Source organism: Pseudorasbora parva, chromosome 9, assembly GCF_024679245.1.
Source record: "Pseudorasbora parva isolate DD20220531a chromosome 9, ASM2467924v1, whole genome shotgun sequence".
Classification (NCBI taxonomy): domain Eukaryota; kingdom Metazoa; phylum Chordata; class Actinopteri; order Cypriniformes; family Gobionidae; genus Pseudorasbora; species Pseudorasbora parva.
In genome coordinates, this window is record NC_090180.1 from 9,521,314 (window position 1) to 9,541,606 (window position 20,293).

A 20,293-nucleotide genomic window follows, 5' to 3' on the forward strand; every position below is an offset into this window, starting at 1 on the left:
ATTCATCTGAAAGAAGAATGTCATATACACTTAGGATGGCTTGAGGGAGAGTAAATAATGGGATAATTTTCATTTTGTGTTAACTCCCTTTAAAAAAATCACTAAGCTCCTACTGACATTTAAGTCATTTAAAGTGATAGGGAGTCATTTAAAGGGATTCATTCCAAACCCGTATGACAGCACTTTTTCCGTGGAACCAAAAATAAAAATGTAAAGATTGTTCACGCAGCTCTTTTCCATAGAACAGTGATTCATTTAAAAGATATAAGCACCAAAAACAACAATAAGCAAGCAACTTGGAAACTGCACCACGACCTGTTTCCCCTTGCTTAATTTCAGTAGCCTCTTCCCTTCGTTTGCTTTTCATGACTTCAGAAGCATGAAGCGAAAGCTCCTCGGGGAGACAAAACAGTCTCTCACTTGCCCTAATTAACCATCCTTCCCTCTGCAGCGTCGACATGGGCACATAGACACTGCAGATGACTACTGTGTAATATTGCGGCTCTCTTCATGTCTTTCCAGAAAAACTGCACATGACAACAGCAGCTTGGTATGAGGAATGAAACTGCCAGTTTATTTTAAACCAAACACACGCAAACATGTGCCTGTATAGATACAACACTGTTTCCTCTCCACAAAGAAAAATACCAGTGCTTCAATGCAGCAGTTCACTGAATGTCATTTTCAGAAGGAACATGACAGGAACAGTGCTTATTAAAAGAATAACTCAGGACTTCAGGGGTCTTATGTCTAGAGCCATAAGGCTCTCAGTCAGTAATCATTTAGTAATAATACTGCTTTTATAAAGGAGACGGGCTGAAGCAGTATTACTGATTCAGCTGATGGTTAGAAAGAGAGCATTAAACCTCTCAGTATGAACTACAGCATGGTCTAAGGATATTAAATGTGTGTCTATACAAAAACAAAAAAGTCGTAATATAGAGTACAGAAGTCTTGGGTCTTAATAAAGCACAGTCAGTTTGACATAAGTGCAATGTAAACAGGTAGGGCAACAAAATATATTTGAGTTGTCTCAAAATCTATGCATAAGGGTTTGCAGATTTAAAGCAGCCTAATACACATGCCATGGTGTATTTTAGCCCCGTTTCCACCAAAATTACCCGGAACAATTTGTACCAGGAACTTTTTTACAGGAACTTTTCTCCCCCCAGACCTGCAACTATCTGGGTTTTCACCGCGATAAAGTTCCGTGAAGATTAGGCAAATTAGTCTGGTGATGTAGGACTGCATGTGACTGCTCCTCCAAGTCAGTGACGGACAGTAATCGCAATAATTTTGTCACATGCAGTTTGTCTGCCGCATCAAAGATGTCAATGCTGTTTTCTCCACCAGCTGGAATGTGTTAACTTTAGCCATAGCAACTCTTAACGGCCACAAGGACTAATACAGTATTATACAAGCTATTTATTTGTTGTAAAGTGTAATAATCATCTCAGAAAAAAAAAATCTTCTGTCAGGCGCAGTTAAAGTAAAAACTGCCTGGGGGAATATACGCTGTCATTATTCCAACATTATCTTCATAACTTACGAAATAAAAAGTTTACCCCTCAGAAAAATGAACTTTCCTCTCATCAACATGAGCGCGGCGCACGCTGTCCTGTCATGTCATGTAAGGACGCACACTTAGTAATCGGTCAGGTCGTTTACATGGTGAAAAATATAGACTGTAAAAAAATTAATAACGAGTATGGAAGAGATTCAAGCTGTGCTGCTTTTGCTGGTTATGTATAGGTTTACTAAAGAGGTGATTAACATCGACAGAAAAGAGCACTAATATGCAGATTCAGCAGCATGCAGCATATTCAGAAAGTTTGTAAAGCTAGATTTAAAATGACAATGTTTTTTATTAGCTATTACGGACATTGCACGTGAGATGGCTGAGATGAACGCTGCATGCTGCATCAGACAGAGAGCAAGACTGATATTTACTGAACGTAGATCGAACCTCGCAAAAGACTTTTAAAAATGACGGTTGAAATAAAATGCTGCGTGAGCTAAACCAATCAGCATGTTCAGCGCCCAAGTCTCGCCCTCAAAAGTTCCTGAACTTTGAAAAAGTACTACCTCGCGAGCAGGGCCGTTTGGAGGGGGAAATATTTACCCGGAACTTCATTTACACCCTGGTTCCTGCGGTCTAAACACACAGAGTACCACCCAAAATTCCTGGTTACTGGGTAAAGTTCCTGTGGTGGAAACGGGGCTTATGTAGCTAATATTGATCAAACACTGACAAAAAACAATACTTTCATTGCTTTTGGCTAGATAACTTCAGTTAGCCTGGTCTTAACATACTCTTGTACATTTAACTTGTACAGAGTCTGGCCACTCCATTGACAAGTGTTTACTTCCGCGAAGGCGGGTACTCTGTTGAAGTTTAAAACTATTGGATCTGTCCACAGGCACTCTGGATCTGCCATAACCAATCGCTAACGTTTGGTTGTGACGTATGTCAAGCGTCCTTACCTGAGGCACAGCGCTGAGTTTCAGTCCGGTGTGCGACCCCCTTCAGGCACAAACGGCTTAAGAACGTGCATATAAACGCACTCAAAGTGTTCTTTTCCTCTCTAGGCAGGTATTTTTTAGGTTTATTTATCAAAATGTTCTTTTATATATTTGTGTGATGTTCTGTGTTTCGATCCCGGCTTTTAAATGTTATGAGAGAACGGTTAATTTACGAATGTGTAGTGTATAGTTTTGATCACTTTATTAAAAGTGGTGGCTGTGTGCCGCTTGTAAAGTAAAAGAAAAATAGTCTTAGCCTCCTACTGACTAGTGTCCTGCCTTTCCCAACCCGTTTATACCGTTTATTTTTTTTCCAGTCTATGGTTTACACACACATAGATGATTCGACTATTGGTCGACCATAGAGAGATTCGAAAATTCTGATTCGGATGTGTAAATCCTTAGTCGGGGACACCCCTACTGTAAATAAAATGTCATGTGCTTAGTATGATAAGAATAAATGCTGCCGTAAATATTGGCCCAATTCAAATGTTTATGTGCTTTTATTTTAATGTGTTTGAGCAGTGATGAAATATATTGCTCTAATAAATACTTGCCAGCATTTTAAAGAAATACAAGTCTAGAAATGCCCCAAAAGAACAGCAAAGCCATACGGTGCTCCGCAGTGGTCAAAAAGGATATAGATTGAATTTTAAAGTGATATATTCTTGAAAACTCAGATGTGAATTCGGACAGCTATTACATCACCACACGACCTTGGTGTTTTGGTGTTTTTTGGTGTTTGGCAGACATAGTACTGAAGGAAAATTAAAACTGAGCGGAAGTACATAGGAGGGCAGAGCCAGGCTAAAGTTCAGTAACAATTAACCTTAAAAATGCTTTGATGCTGCTTAACATTAATACCATCAAATCACTGTGAATGTAAAATTTTTCAAGACTGTCAATAATTTAAACCATTTTACCGAACATGGGTCACACACCGGATGCGAAGCTCAGCGCCGTGCAGCACCACGTCTTTAAAATATTGAGCACCCTCATATTGCCAAAATGGTATGATCCTCGTTTCATAACACCCGCGAATATTCGACTGTGAGCTCGGTGGCCGAATCCGGCTCCGCATATCGATGCCTCGAATCTTCGACTATTTGGGGTCACCCCTAATTATTACAGTTTAAAATAACTGTTTTGATATATTTTAAAATGTATTGTATTCCTGTGATGGCAAAGCATCATTACTCGATTCTTCAGTGTCACATGATCCTGCAGAAATCATTCTAATATGCTCATCTGGTGCCCAATTTTTTTTTCTTATTATCAGTGTTAAACAGTTGAGCTGCTTCATATATTTGTTCTGTAATTATCTTTTTACAGGATCTTTGATAAACAGAAAGTTCAAAAGAATTTAATGTCTAAAATGTCTGTTTTTCAGAAGCAAATATCAACGTAACAATAAATCTGGTGTGTTTTCTACCTCATGTAGAAAGTTTTCTAATTTTTCCTGAAGTTCCACAAAGTAGCAGGATGTGATAAGCCCCTTTTTGGACTTCTCCAGACAGTCTCGGACGAGCTCGACCAGCTGGTGTTGAATAAAGCCCAGCACTCCATCAGCAAGAGGGGGAGCGCTGTCAGGGGAGTAGTCTGCAATCACTGCCAGCAAACGCCCCTCCATCTGAGCCGTGGCCTGGAAGAGTGATAAAACGCTGTGAGACTGCGTAGGTGACAATTGTCATTTGTTTTGTTTAGACAAACCAGGCCGTCAATTTTCTCATAGCCACAATTTAGACAAAGTAAACAACATGTGTTGACATGACGTGGCGTCCATAGCCATGATGAAAAACAAAACTGAAACGTCAGAGCTCAATTACCTTTGGAAACCGTTCTTTGTAGACGTGATTCATCATCACAATCTCGTTATCAAAAGAGCCACATGTCCGCCCCGGACTACAAAACAATTTTGTACAAACAAATAGCATTATAGCAATAGTTTACTTCACAATGAAAATTATGTAATCAATTACTCATCCTCGTTTCATTACAAACCCTGTATGACTTTCTTCAGTAGAACAAACTTTTTTGCGTGAAATTACACTGAATGCAGACCAAAGTTTCCCGGCTTTAAAAATAAAAACAGATACAAAAGCATCATAAAAGTTCTCTGTATGACTTGAGTACTCGTGTTGTTATTGATAAATATAAAATAATTGATTTTCAGTCATTGAAATAAAACTTAAATACTAATAAATACTAAAATTGACATGAAAACTGAAAATATATAAATAAAAGCCAATTCAAAATATTAATAAATACTATAATAATACGAAACTCTATAACCCCTATAACGCCCTGCTGTGCAGTATATTTGAAGTCTCCAGGGAACTTATGATAACTTGGTGTGAGAAAAAGACCAAAATATATATTACAACACTTTTATGGTGCTTTTGCCTCCTTTTTTGAAAATCAAAAGCTTCAGTCCCCTTTTCATTTTAACTGCATGGAAATGGACATGAAATATATCCTCAAAAGAAAGTAAATGATTCCGGTTTTAAAGGACATGAAGGCGAGTTAAAGGGTTAGTTCACCCAAAAATGAAAATTCTGTCAATAATTACTTACCCTAATGTCGTTCAACACCCGTAAGACCTCCGTTCATCTTTGGAACACAAATGAAGATATTTTTGTTAAAATCCGATGGCTCCTTCATCGACACCAATGTCATTTCCTCTCTCAAGACCCATAAAAGTCCATCTCACTACAGTCAGTGACTCTACAATAATTTTATAAAGCGAAGAATAGTTTGTCCGCAAAAAAACTAAACTAAACAACAACAGATAGTGATGGGCCGATTTCAAAACAAAGTTTCGAACCATTGTGAATCAGTGTATCAGTTCATGATTCGGATCGCCAAAGTTACGTAATTTCAGCAGTTTGGTGGTTTGACACGATGATTCTTTGGTAAACTTTAATTTGAAATCGGCTTATCACTTTACAAGTCATTATTTCGTTTTTTTTTTGCGCACAAAAACTGTTCTCGTCGCTTCATAAAATTATTGTAGAATCACTGTAGTGAGATGGGCTTTGTAACGACGTCTTTAGTGCCTTTTATGTGTCTTGAGAGAGGAAATGACATTGGTGTCAATGAAGGCCTTTCTGAGCCATCAGATTTCAACAAAAATATCTTCATTTGTGTTCCAAAGATGAACGGAGGTCTTACGGGTGTCGAACGACATTAGGGTAAGTATACTATTTTGGGTGAACTAACTCTTTAATGACAGGTAAAGATTTACTAAAGTAAACTCACTAAAGGAGTGTAATTCAAGTTGGGTCATATTTTTTTCATTTCTTACAGGTTAGGACAATGCTGCCAGAGTAATTAGGGTGTATTCAAACTAGGCACGGTTGCCTTGTACTGTGCCCGAGCGCAATTGTCCCCCCTCCCCAATCCCCCGCTGGCCTGCACTCACATTGCATTTAACGTATATCGGACCGGAGCACACTTGCGTCAATCACAATGCAACTTTTTGTTTTGAAGAAAAGCGCTTTCACCAGCATACTGACTAATGAGATTTATTATTTATGCCGCGCAGTGATTTTCACTTGACTGCACTGCACGTATCAGAAGATTATTACGGAGGCAGCTGACTTTGATGGAGGAATTTACAGCTTTACTCACAAACTACAATTCATGTTAACTAAGGTGATTACCAGGACCAGGATAACCAGGAGGTTTATATATAAACCTAAATACACTTGATTTAATCAAAAAGTGCATCCAAGTAGTAATAGTTTGGCGTTTGCTGTTGTAATGATTGCCGTAGCGCACAGCTGTTCCGTGCTCTGGCACTTTTAGCGCTTAAACTGCATGCGAACCGCGCTTGAGCACGACCGAACCGCGCTCTGGCCCACATCTTCCAAGCCGGCCAAATAAACCGCACCAGGGCACGGAACAGAGCGCTCACACTTGACAAACGTGCTCTGGCACGGTTCCGAGCACCTAGTGTGAGTACACCCTAAATCAAAATTGTATAAAACATCAAATCTGTACAGATTGTTATACTAAGCTGATTGTTAAGGATTAGCTCATTAAAATACAGTCTGCAAAATTTTTCCATGCCCTGGCACGTACAATCCAAACCAATCCTTCATTCTTAATAATCTGGTTAAAAAAATTATAAAGTTGCAAATAATATTTTTTGATGCAAGTAAACACATTTCACCAGCTAACAGGATTGCTTTCTCCCTATGAAAACGTTGCATTTCACATATGAGCTGAAATTCTCTCATTTCTGTTTGTTTTTCTCTACGACAAGCACAGACCTAAGACTCCGTGAGCGAGGACGGAAGGGAGAGGGCTGTCCATCCTCATCTGTCACACTCTCTGAACTCCTGAAATGCTTGAAGAGGCGATGGAGGTCATCTGGGGTGGGCTGGGAGGGCAGCTGGTGCAGGAGCTCCTGTGAGGAGGAGGAAGACTAGTGCAGAAGAAAAAGAGAAATGCAGCACGATTCAGACAACTAAAATTACATTTACATGCACCTGTTGTATTACTCTAACTTTATGTATGTGTAAAAATGTAACAACAGTTGTTGAGCAATAAACAGTCTGCATAGCAAGGTGGGGCATTATGCTCTGATTGCATGAAATACAAGTGGTGAGTATCTGACGATCTAAAGCTGCTTATTAGTCTGTGCAATTGTGCAAGACAACTATAGGACGGGACACTTTCCACTTTTATGGTTTGCAGTAGTCTGCGGCACAGACGGTAATTCAAGACTAAGCGTAAACTGAAATCTCGAGAAAGAAGAATGAGCAGAGGAGCACATGACAGGACCAGTGCTCGAAGGAGGAAACCAGAGAAGCTTCACAGTTTCCTTCTGAATAAAGTCTTCACTGACACTGGCTCAATAGGACATTGTTAAACAAGGCTGACCTCATTCCATTAGCCATATAAAAATTCAAAACAGAGAAAGAGGCTATTTTTCAAATGATTTCCTTGAAAATATATCTACAAATGAATTTACAATATGAACTTACTGACAATTACTCAAAATGACAACCCTGTAGTTAAATCATTTAAAAGGGATAAAAAAGGACTACTATTTCAAAAAATAGTTTTATAGAAAGCAGTATCTAGCCTGGGTGTCTCAAACTGGGGTCCGCAACCAACAGCCAGGGGGTGTGCAAATTAATTTGCATTACTGTATTTACCATTTTTTCACGCGGCTGGTTGGCATATCCACTTGTTTTCAATGGGGCGGGGCGCCACGTTTTTAGAACGGCATGAGCATAACGAGGCGCTGAGCGCTCTGCGTTTTTTACCAATCGCTGAGAGTTGAAGAATGTTCAACTCTGAGTAAAATGAATCAGCCATCACACCCTGTCACTTTTTACCCAGCCATCAAATTCAAGCAGAGGAGGGACGGGACAAATACAGCACCGACCAACCGTCACATTCTGCTTGTACAACAGATGACAACAACAAGCATAATAACTGAAAAAATTATTTAAAACAAGAGCAAGAGCAAATACTTACAATGTATCACCGTTTATATATAGAATCAATACTATCAATAAAATCTATCTGTAAAATGAGATACTAGTAACATTTCCATGGATATTCCGTATCATAAGCAAACAGTCTCAACAGGATTTTTAGACGCATTTCTCATTCTCAATATTAATGGGAAAATCTAGCATGCTGTGTACTTTTCGCTTCTCCAACTGGCTGCACTAATACTGCCATTAAATTGCACTCCATTAGCAAAAAACAAATAGCGATATAGATAGATAACACATTTAATATACGATAGGTTAAACATCTTCTCTGTGCATACTGATTATATACATAAAAACACAGCAGATGAACTGGATTGATGGCTAAAGAAAAGAAAAAAAATGTTTTCCCTGAATAAGTAAGAGGGGCCCACTCACTGAAACAGCAGAACTGGGTGGATTTGTTCCATATCCAGACGAGACAGACGCCACAGACCACCTTCGTGTGTCCGGTCTAAAAAAGGGTAGAGATACAGGAAGGCACTTTAATATGCAGGTAAGGATTCTCCATTCGGATATAGTATGGATCAAAGTTCTGGATATTTTAATCAAGAACAACAAAAGAGTATCTTCAACCAGCAACAAGCACCTTTATATACATAATCATTCAAAAGTTTTGGGGTAATATTTTTTTTAATGTTTCTTATGCTCATCAAAGCTACATTTATTTGATTTAAAAAAATACAAAAGTATATTTGTGAAATACTATTATTACAATTTAATCCGATTTTTTTATTTCAATGTCTTTTAAAACATAATTTATTCATCTGATGGCAAAGCAAAATGTCTTCAGTGTGTCAAATGATCCTTTAGAAATCATTCTAATATGCTGATTTGGTGCTCAAGAAACATTTAATTACTTAATATTTTGTAGAAAACGTCATGAATATTAATAGAAATTTAGTAATATTATAAACATCTTTACTGGTACTTTTGATCAAATTAATGCATCCTTGCTGAATACATATATCAATTTCTTTCTTTAAAAAACATTGTATATACCAAACAGATTTGCATGTTTGTCATTTAAAATGTTATATTACTTTATGATAAAGCTCATGTCTTTCTATCTAACACTAGGACCATTCTAATTGACTAAAGGGAAATGATCTAGAAATGGATGCTTGCTTTTAGGGCACATTAAGGACACACACACAAAAAAACATTCATTTTTCATTGAGCTGTACAATGAGGATGGTAAGATCCCATAATTTTAAGCAAGCATTAATAAAAGTGGATGGAGCCTCAGTACATAATCATGGCAGCGTAAAGTAATGAGGCTACATGCTGACTTCACTATAATTGCTGTGACAAATGCCAAGCTTCCTATCCCAGATACAGCCTTAAGGGCAGCTGCAGTGAATGCTGACTTTTATTGGCCAGCTAGACACACTCATTTTCCACACTCATTCCTTGCTTTTATATACTGTCATTATGAAAGGGCAGACAAGCTCAGCTCTTACCTCCGTATGAACGGGAAATTGACCGAAGGACTGTTGGAGACATTTCTGGGACTGTCCAGTGGACTGCTGCCTGTAAAAAAAAAAAAAAGCACCTACTATGATCAACATGCACATTGTGGTTGGTTTACACTGTCATTGGATGCCAAAGTGGTTGTGTATTGACTGGTGCTCCTCTGAGTGGCTTTGTTGACAGAGTGATACTGGCATTGGCACATTCAAACAGTGGGCTAGATGTGCAAGCATGTTACACTACCCGGTGTTTATCATCATGCCCGGCGTAAATTACACATCCATCATTATCTTATTTGAGAGAGAAGAAAAATGAAGTAATTATAGCTACCAGTTGGGAAAGGAAGGGGTGAGAGCGGTCTTGATAAAGTGGGTGAGGGAGCCAGACTCTTCCTCTTGTTCCGGTTACTGTGGAAAGAAAACTCTTGTTCTTGTTAAAGGCAACAATTCTGTTTTCACAATCCCTAAAAAAAAACATCTATAGGGATGCTATGTTAATGTCCTTGGTACTGGAACACAACATTTTGAGTTAGAACTGGAGTAACTCAATCAACCAGTGTTTTGGTTAATAAATAATTTTGTATATAATTAATTAGCTTTAAAGGGGATTTGAATTTAAATGTGAACTCAGTAATGTTTTGTTTAGCTGCCTCTTATTCATACAATAAGTACAATAGTACAATAACAACAGTACAATAGTACCAGTGGTTTTGAAATTTACAGTGACAACTATCGGCCTGAATGCATTTATGTTTTTTGTTCTATCAAAAGTTTTGTTGGCAATCGGCTCATAAGTGCATATAATGTACACAAAACGAACGTATAGTGAATAGAAAGTTATCCAGGTAGGGATAACACCATGAATGTGTGTGTGTGTGTGTGTGTGTGTGTGTGTGTGTGTGTGTGTGTGTGTGTGTGTGTGTGTGTGTGTGTGTGTGTGTGTGTGTGTGTGTGTGTGTGTGTGTGTGTGTGTGTGTGTGTTTGTCTTTAGCTCCGCCAACTGCACTGTTTTCGGAAAAAGTCGATACAGCTTATGTCTTTTATATATCTATAAAACTAAAGACTTTTTTGTGATATGAAGGATGCAATGCTACTTTGCAGATACTCAAGATTACCATGAGATTGCCTTAAACTGTGTTACCCTTTAATTATTTTACCCAGAGAAAAAAAGCGTTATAACATTTAACGACTAAGTGCCTTTACGCAGTTAATTAATCGAAACCATCGGTATATGTCTTTTTCATGCTTTAAAGCCAAAATGTCGATGACTTTAAGTTAATAAAAAAAATGGCCGATAAATATCAGCGGCCGATACATCGGTGCATCTCTAGTAGTTAACCACTCAGATGAACAACAAGGCTGGTCATGTGACATCAAAATGGCAGCACCCATAAGAGGACCCTCTTTATGTAGTTAAACATAATAAAAAAAATTAAGACTGAAATGACTAGAGTATTCATCTCATGTGAGCATACATCAGTTTAATTAGACATTTTTAAAGCACTGTTTATTTTTAATTTGTACAACTTTTTAATTAGCAAACAACTACACCTAAAATGTTGCAGTTCAAGATACAAGTACAAATTTTAACATGCTTCTTATTACACTTTTCATCAAAACAAACCGTTTATTATAATGCTAAAGACTTATAAAAAATAAATATTAAAAAGACCGCCTTATTGACCGCTTAAGATTAGCCTACTACTGAGTGTACACACATAACTAACAATACTTTGTTGACAAATGCTCCAAAACGAAAAAACATTGACAGTCAGCACAGAGCAGACGCAGAGTCGGATAAACTGTATTTAAACATTATGTGAAGACTGGAAAACAGAATATGACCATTCACCGCCAACAGGACAATGAGCAGCAGACGCTCAGTCGTACATGGGCCACGTTTACTATCGGAAACAAAAACGGGCAGGGTGGAAAAACAGTGTGTGCTGTCCATAACGAGATCGACAGTGTTAAAACATATTTTCTAACATTTATAGTAGTGGTTTCTCGATCTACTTTATCAAGCACATTCTCACCGTTGCCCTCGTGTGATTTTTTTCAAGTTAGACCAAGTTTTCCAGACCAACCTTGACGATTAGGAAATAATTACAATGGAAATATACAGCAATATGCTTAATCTTGTCGTTACCTCTTGGGTCGTTTGACTAAGCCTCCTGAGACGAACTGACTTTTATAACTCGGACACACCGTCCAGTAATTCCGATCAGACATGATGTCGGTATATTCGTCTTCGTTATGCCCACAGTTATCAAATCCTCATCGATGGTACACCGCAGCATTGCGACGAGTAAACGCAGTGAGGTCTATAATGTCATTCCCAGACGAACTCCATGTCGACACAGACTCCATTGCATGTAGTGCGGGGGAGTAGACAGAAAGCGCCTTTAGGTACAGCAGCGATGCCATCATCGCGTTATTTTCTCACAAGTGACACATTGCCACATTGGTTTGGAAAATGCCATCCTGATTATACTCAAGCCCTGTCACTGCGAAACGGATGCTGCTCACAGGTTTAAAGGTATAGAAACACAACTGTAACGATTGCAAGTTTAGAGAAACAATAAAAGAAATGCGGGTGTGCGGAGTGGAGGAAGTTGTCATAGAGTCTGACTGAAAGAAGCACGAAAGGGGTCATGGTGGGGTTTGAACGTCACCGTGCCGGGCAACTGAACCCGCCTTCTTTCACTTTACATGCAAAGAGTGTCCCATACTGGTAAGCCTGTGTAATAGGCTATATTGTTGGGGGTATATTGATGCCAAACGTCCCAAACTTTTAAAAAAGATGTTAATCCCAATGATGTAATTTCTATAATGCTGTATAAATGTAAATATAGGCTAAATGTATTCAATAGATTACATTATTCTACTATAAATAGGCCACATAGGAAATAAAAAAAACATGTTGCAGATAATAATAATGAACTAATTTCCTTTTGTTTCTGACAAATTAATAATAATACTTAAAACATAGAAAACCACATCATTTGATCTCACTGCCCTTATATATTTTGACTACATATTTTCTGGTGGGAAATTAATACAATATAGATACTAGAAATAAAAAAAAATAAACAACACATATAATTAGTTAATTATGAAAAGACTTTTTCAGACCTATAATTTTTTTATATATGAATACAAATAGAAATCTCAAAAAGGAAGGAAATAAAATAACAAAAATAAACAAAAATGTTACTGAAAACATTAAATTATAGTGACAAAAAGTTATATTAAAGAAGACTATACTCACATATTTCCTCTCCGTGGAAGGCTTAGTTCCTTCTGGAAAGTAATAAATATTGCGTTATAGACTATAGGTCATGTGTAACACATAATACATTGTTGCAGACAGCAGTGGCCTGGGCTTTATTAATATTAATATTATTTAGCAAAGCATCAACCAAGTGTATTTTATTGGAATAACCAATATTGGATTTCATGAAAATACAAAGTCTGAGTAAGAGGAGCCTTAGATTTCAAAATAATCAAATATGATCATACATGACAATAGTCATATAATGACATTTAAAACCACTGATCTTTGTGACATTGCCTTAATTAATTCTTAGCGAAAGTTTTAAACCAGAAATTAAGATCAAATTAAGAAATCAAGATTTGTCTTATACAGAGAAAGCATTCCTGTTTATAGAGTTTAAAGGGTTAGTTCAACTAAAAATTAAAATTCTGTAATTAATTACTTACCCTCAAGTCGTTCGACACTCGTAAGACCTCCGTTCATCTTCGGAAAACAAATTAAGATATTTGTGTTGAAATGCGATGGCTCAAAAAGGCCTTAATTGACACCAATGTCATTTCCACTCTTAAAACCCATAAAAGGTAAAGAACGTTGTTAAAATCTCACTACGCTACAGTGACTCTAACTGTATGAAGTAACAAGAGTAGTCTTTGTGCGCAAAAAAAAACAACAACAACGAAATAACTTGTATAGTGATGGCCAATTTCAAAACACTGCTTCATGAAGCTATGAATCAGTGTATCGAATCAGTGGTTCAGATCGAATCGCCAAAGTCACGTGATTTCAGCAGTTTGTTGGTTTGACACACGTATCCTAATCCGAATCCTGAATCGATACGCTGATTGATTAAGCTCTGAAGCTTCAGGAATTAAGCCGTGTTTTGAAATCGGCAATCCCTAGCCTATATAAGTCGTTATTTAGTTCGTTTTTTGCGCACAAAAACTATTCTCATCGCTTCATAAAATTACTTTAGTGAGACAGGCTTTTTAATGACGTCTCTAGTGCCTTTTATGGGTCTTAAGAGAGGAAATGTCATTCCTGCCAATGGAGGCCTTTCTGAGCCATTTGATTTTAATGAAAATATCTTAATTTGTGTTCCGAAGATTTCTGACAGGTCTGGAACGGCATGAGGGCGAGTGATTAATGAAAAAAAAATTTTTTTTGGGGTGAACCCTTTAACAGCCTCAGTCTAAACTGTTGCTTCCCACATAAATGCTACACAGCTAAAAAAAAAAATAGAGCAATTTTGTTTTTGCATTTCTAGATATAATAGTGTTTTAGTATTTTCACTGGCTCTTGATTTAATGCTTATAAAACTTTATGGCCTTAAATCATAATTATTTTAATCAAATTATGCTATGACCTCACAAAATTCCTTGTTAATAGCAAACTTCCAGGCAAATTCTGAAAAGTGAAGCTTTTCAATGTCTCATTTTCCCTTTTTAGCTGGAGAATCACTGTCTGTGGGCTCAATGCCACTAAATATTTGGGTGGACATCTGAAGACAGTCAGGATGTACGAGGCCAAATGAATACTTCATTAGCTGGAGCGTATAATCCTAGAACTCATAAAAGAGTTCTGTTTATGCATGGTACAAAAGTTCTCTTAAAAAGTTTAAGTGCTTATTTGGAGACATATGTCAACCCTTACTTTCTTCTTCAGCTCCATTACAAATAATGCTCAGGTCAAAAGCCAAACCATTTCCATAAAACTATTTGTGATGCTGGAATGATTATTGCATCAATAATGATTGAGATCCAGAACTCAGTCTTATGGACTGCTTTTTTGGATATAAATTTGTCAGTCCTCAGAAGTATGAGCTGTTTGTGTCAGCTCCTTTTTTTGTTTTATAGGGCTGTCGTGTTTCAAGGGGACTATCAATGTAGTGTATTTTGTCGCTTTGAATGGGTGTCTTGTAAAAGACCAATAACAAAGGTTGTCTTGTTCATTCTGCGATAGTTTTGTGCCTTTCCCCAAGGATATTATATATGTATATAGATGTATGTTTTATATACAGGAAGTGTATGTAAGAGTGTGGCCAAAACTGGTACTGCAGGTGTATCCCCTCTCCCCTCCCCCCTGACTCAAGGTTGCCAGATAGGCTGCAGGATCAATAGGAACGTTTGGAGCTGCAGCTGTGGTAACTAGAGCAGATCTGGCAACCCAGATGCCGAAACACTACTGACTTTGTGATTGGTAGATAGGTGGAGGGCAGAGCTTCAGGCCAAAACACAACATGCCAACATCAACATCAGTTGAGGGCTGCAACAACAACTTTTAAATAAATGACAATATCCTGCCCGGACTACTGTTTTGAGTGATATGAGTATTTGAAATTAACATGATTTCTTAATGTCTAGTGACATATCAGGGCCTTATTATTATAATTGAAATACATTTCTTACATATAGTTCCTTTAACTATTTATAAAAATATATATATATATATATATATATATATATATATATATATATATATATATATATATATATATATATATATATATATATTAAATGAGTTTATTATTTATGATGATAATCATTATATCACGATTAAATAATACATAAGCATTTAAAGGCTACATGCTGTTTAAAAGTAAACATTGTTCATACAAAAGATCAAGTGAGAAATAAGCTAGGCATAATAATTTGTATTATCATTAGTAGCTTATTATTATTACACATAGCTAAATCTACTATACAACAGAACATAATATATTTCTGTCAATTTCTTAATTTTTTTTCAATTTCTTTAAAAAAATTCTTTAAACCAAACTTTTAATTTGACGGGTTGCCATAAGTGTCTGTGTTAATGATATGACAATATCATGTTTTTTCAAATAAAACAGTAAATTCTCATGAAGTGACGGTTTATGCATTCATATCCTCATCATAAAGTGACACGGTAGAAGCTAAAAAGACAGCGAGTGTCACGCGTGTGTGGGCATATATCTGTGTGTGTGTGTGTGTGTGTGTGTGTGTGTGTGCGCGAGAGAGCTGCAAACGAAACTGCGCATCTGTGCATCATTCACACAGAGACACAGAACATGCAGGAGTAATATTGAAATAGTATTTTGCAGTTTAATATTCATAGACACTAGTATATATTTGTTTAAAGTCAAGCCCTGGACATAGATAAACACGGAAGCGACTGAACAGCTGCGGGTACCGAATATACTCTGGAGTCGGTATTACCAGTTCTACAGAAATGCTGGTATCCTTTTTTTAAATTTCAGTACCGACTTCACTACTTGTGTACTTGTACTTGTGACATCCCTACTCGGTACTTGTCACATTCTTACTCAGTACTTTGCTGCATCCATCTTTTCCTCGATCCTAACTAGTCTCCCAGTTCCTGTTGCTGAAAAACACCCCCACAGCATGATGCTGCCACCACCATGCTTTACTGTAGGGATGGTATTGGCCAGGTGATGAGCAGTGCCTGGTTTCCTCCAGATATGACACTTGTCATTCAGGCCAAAGAGAAGGGGAATATTAGAATATTTAATCAGTAATTAATATTCGGAAACTAAGAATACTATTCGAATTATTCTGTGTTGATTTGCTGTCTGTAAATGCTGTGAATCCATGATGCACTCTAAATCTTACAGTTATAACTAAATCCACAGGGTGGCGCGGTTAATAAGTTGAGTGTATTTGATCACATAATGTCGTTGTTGCCTCGCGATGTTTGGAATTACTTAGATGAAAATAGAAATTAAGCTTATAAAATGTTACTTTTGATAAAATTAATGAATGAAACTGAGTTATAATATCACCACCACAACAAGAATCTTTCACGCTGCTTTGAGCTTATAGTGCTTTTGTTATTTACCTATATTTTTTTTGTTTACACATACTGTTTAATGTTTTAAACGTAAGCGTGTTGTGTACATTGCCAAATCGCAGTTTGGCCGGGCTGTCAGCTCTAGGAAGAGACCTGGGGGTTTACAAATTTCTTCCATTTACAGATGTTGGAGGCCACTGTGCTCATTGGAACCTTCAATGCATCAGAAACGTTTCTGTCCCCTTCCCCATATCTGTGCCTCAATACAATCTTGTCTCGGTGTGGACTATAGAGAATTCCTTTGACTTGGTTTGTGCTCTGACATGTGTAACAGAGGCCAGCTAGTAATTGCTGTGCGAGTAAACCTCACTTCTCTGATCACAAGAGACACTCTAGCAACTGACATTAGAGGCTGCAGTCTTTAGCCTCCTTATTAGACGGTCCGACTCTCATGCCGGCGGACACGGTTTCGAGTCCTGCTTGGAGCGGGCAGTTCGAACAGGTGGGGTTACACATGCACATGTTAACTGAGGGACCTTATATAGACAGGTGTCTGCCTTTCCTAATCATGTCCAGTCAACTTAATTTACCACAGGTGGACTCCAATCAAGTTATAGAAACATCTCAAGGATGATCAGTGGAAACAGGATGCACTTGAGCTCAATTTTGAGTGTTATGGCCATAGACCGTAAAAAATATGGACGACGCGTCATCATCCGTTCCCGCAGAGCAGAGTTAAAGCTTTCAGACGGCCTGCACGGCGCTGAAATCTCGGGACCAGAGTTGCGCAGTAGAGCGCAGGAAGTAGAGCAGGAAGTACAGTCGCAATATCAAAAGCCCGCCCACATTCTCACAGATGCAGAACAATGAATTATGATGGTGTGAAATGTAGCAATTAAAGCTAAAGCTCCGATATGCTCCCAAAAATCCCGAAAAAAGTCCATTAGTGCCTCAGTGATGACTTCACTCAGAGAAGCCGTCAGTCTCAGCTGTCAATCATTAAGTGACCCCCCCCCCCTTTTTTATAGCATCAAATAACTAACTAAAACTAAACTTATTTTAAAAACGAACACTTGAAATGAAATCATCGTGATGGTAACTGCCTTCAATGACATAAACTAACTTTGGGGAAAAAATATTTGAAGTGTAATTTTATTGTTTAGTTTGCCTCGCGTCCATTAGAAAACACAGAGGGGCGGCTATACTGGGACTGGTCACCGGGGGGCGATCGAGGCGCGGAGGCTTCAGTTTCTGAAAGGAATGCTGCAGGCTTGGTTATGGCAAAGGCTGTGAATACTTACGTAGATGTGATTTTTATTTTATTTTTTAATACATTTGCAAATATTTTAAACAAACTTTTCTCACAGAATCATTATGGGGTATTGTTTGTAGAATTGAGGAATTTTTTTTTAAATTTAATATATTTTGGAATAAGGCTTTAACATAAAATGTGGAAAAGTGAAGCGCTGTGAACAGCCTACTTTCCGGATGCACTGTACGCTACTCTTTCTGTTTTACAAAAATAAACAATATATCTTTATATCTTTCACAGCACTCACTGCCAAAGTAAAGCTCAAGCTTGGGAAGTCAACAAATGTATGTACTGATATTACACATTAGGTGTCTTTTTTGAAAATAAAACTTTAAAACATAATTCCATTGCTGCGTCTTCTGTCAAAACATGTAACCTTTGTGTCACTATGTTTTACACACCTATGTGCATGCAGTTGTGGATGATGCAACAGTGAGAAACAGAAATTCAGGTTTACTTCTAAATAACAGGTTAGACATGATGTGTAGACAGAACATCAGAAAGGCATTTCACTTAAAACGTACTACAGGTCATGTTGTGTAACTGGGGTGAGCTGAAACACTACTACAAAACTGATTAAACATTTGTTTAATTAACCATTTAAAAATTAACTACAGAACAATCACAATCATACAGAACATGACCACCATCCTCCTGAGGTGAAAAAGTTGCAATTCTCTGTAGGCCTATAGAAAAATAAAAGATTTATAAAGAGAAAAAAACAACAATAATGAGGTAAAAACAAAAAAACAAATTATATCTAATCTTCTAATAACGAAGGCAGCAAGACAAAATTTTGTCCTCAAAGTTGATATGTTAGAAGCAGAGGAAATTGGTGTAAAGGATTTGAGCGAGTTTGGCAAGGGCCAAATTGTTGAATTTGGGAATGGCTGAGAGTATCTCCAAAACTGCTCTTGTGGGGTGTTTCCGGTCTGCAGTGGTCAGTGGTAGAAGGAAGGAATAGTGGTGAACCGGTGACAGGGTGGTCCGATCAAACATACAAGCTACTGTAGCTCAAATTACTCAAGAAGTTAATGCTGGTTCTGAAAGAAAGGTGTCAGAAAACACAGTGGATCAAAGTTTGTTGCGTATGGGCCTTTATACCCAGGCCGAAAGCGCCAACAGTAAGCATCAGAACTGGACCACGGAGCAATGGAAGGTGGCCTGGTCTGATGAATCACATTTTCTTTTACATCAAGCCAGATAGCCAGGTGCGTGTGTGTTGCTTACCTGGAGAACACATGGCACCAGGATGCACTATGGGAAGAAGGCAAGCCGGCTGAGACAGTGTCATGCTTTGGGCAATGTTCTGCTGGGAAACCTTGGGTCCTGCCATCCATGTGGATGTTACTTTGACACGCACCACCTACCTAAGCATTGTTGCAGACCATGTACACCCTTTCATGGAAACAGTATTCCATGGTGGCTGTGGCCTCTTTCAGCAGGATAATGTGCCCTGCCACAGAGCAAAAACAGTTCACGAATGGAGGAAAGTTTTAGGTGTTGACCTGGCCTCCAAATTCCCCAGATCTCAATCCAATCGAGCATCTGTAGGATGTGTTGAACAAACAAGTCCGATCTATGAAGGTACCGCTTTGCAATTTAAAGTAGGCCTACTTAAAGGATCTGCTACTAACATCTGGGAGCAAAAATCTTGTTTTTTTTTCTTTTTTTTTTTTTTTACAGTTGTAAAAACTGTTGCAAATATATCACAAAACTTTGAAAATCCATAGCCTATACATTATTTTATTAGGAGTTTCGTGGAAAAAGGGAGGTCTTTCCAACATAAACAGATCGAAGCAAAACAAATCCAGTAATCACCATGGCAACTGCTGATGAAACGTGTCGACTTCACTGGTTTTAAAAACCAATGTGCATAAAATCAACAGCTGTTTTTTTCCCCCCCAATGTCGCTAATATATAATATATATATTCTATAATTACCAAATATGTACTCAAAAACCCGTTTATTTCCAACACTCGCCGCGTCCAATCAAACCATTTCAAATACATGAGATTCTGTTCAATTTTGTAACGTTAGCGGATGCGAAACGCGTGATAGGCTATAGCTAAATGAGCGACTAAATGCACCGTCCGCGTTAAAAAATAAATAAAAACATTCTGATACAGATAAACCACTAGATTTATGTTGTTAAATAGAGATATCATAACATATTCGAAATAAAAATAATAGCCTACTGTCTTTAAGCACTCTTACCTGGAGACCACGCCGCCTCAGTATATTTGGCTCATCCATTATGAATAAATTTTGTAGGATTCCTATGGTTAATTTAAGCCATCCCGTTGCGAGAAATGTCTTTTATTCATGATATATGTAGTCACCCAGTCCATCCCTGAAACAGTAAGCACTGTCACCTGACTAGAGGATGAGAGTGTCTGCGAGGAACCAATC

The 20,293-nt window shown here is 37.7% G+C and overlaps 1 protein-coding gene across 2 annotated transcripts in view; it reads right to left on the reverse strand.

The window, feature by feature from the left end:
• mast3a (microtubule associated serine/threonine kinase 3a) overlaps positions 1-20,274 on the reverse strand; it is a 39,643-nt gene extending 19,369 nt beyond the window's left edge. Inside the window, exons 1-8 of one of the 2 annotated variants that reach the window (XM_067453766.1) lie at positions 20,099-20,274; positions 12,777-12,808; positions 9,837-9,913; positions 9,497-9,566; positions 8,412-8,487; positions 6,798-6,952; positions 4,350-4,425; positions 3,956-4,165 (exon numbers count right to left, since the gene is read on the reverse strand). In XM_067453766.1, coding sequence (XP_067309867.1) covers positions 3,956-4,165; positions 4,350-4,425; positions 6,798-6,952; positions 8,412-8,487; positions 9,497-9,566; positions 9,837-9,913; positions 12,777-12,808; positions 20,099-20,137 — 735 coding nt within the window. In that variant the 5' untranslated portion in view covers positions 20,138-20,274. Of the gene's footprint in view, positions 1-3,955; positions 4,166-4,349; positions 4,426-6,797; positions 6,953-8,411; positions 8,488-9,496; positions 9,567-9,836; positions 9,914-11,654; positions 12,150-12,776; positions 12,809-20,098 lie in introns of those variants that run through there. The other variant, XM_067453765.1, reaches the window with a different exon arrangement.
• Between the last annotated feature and the right edge of the window lie 19 nt (positions 20,275-20,293).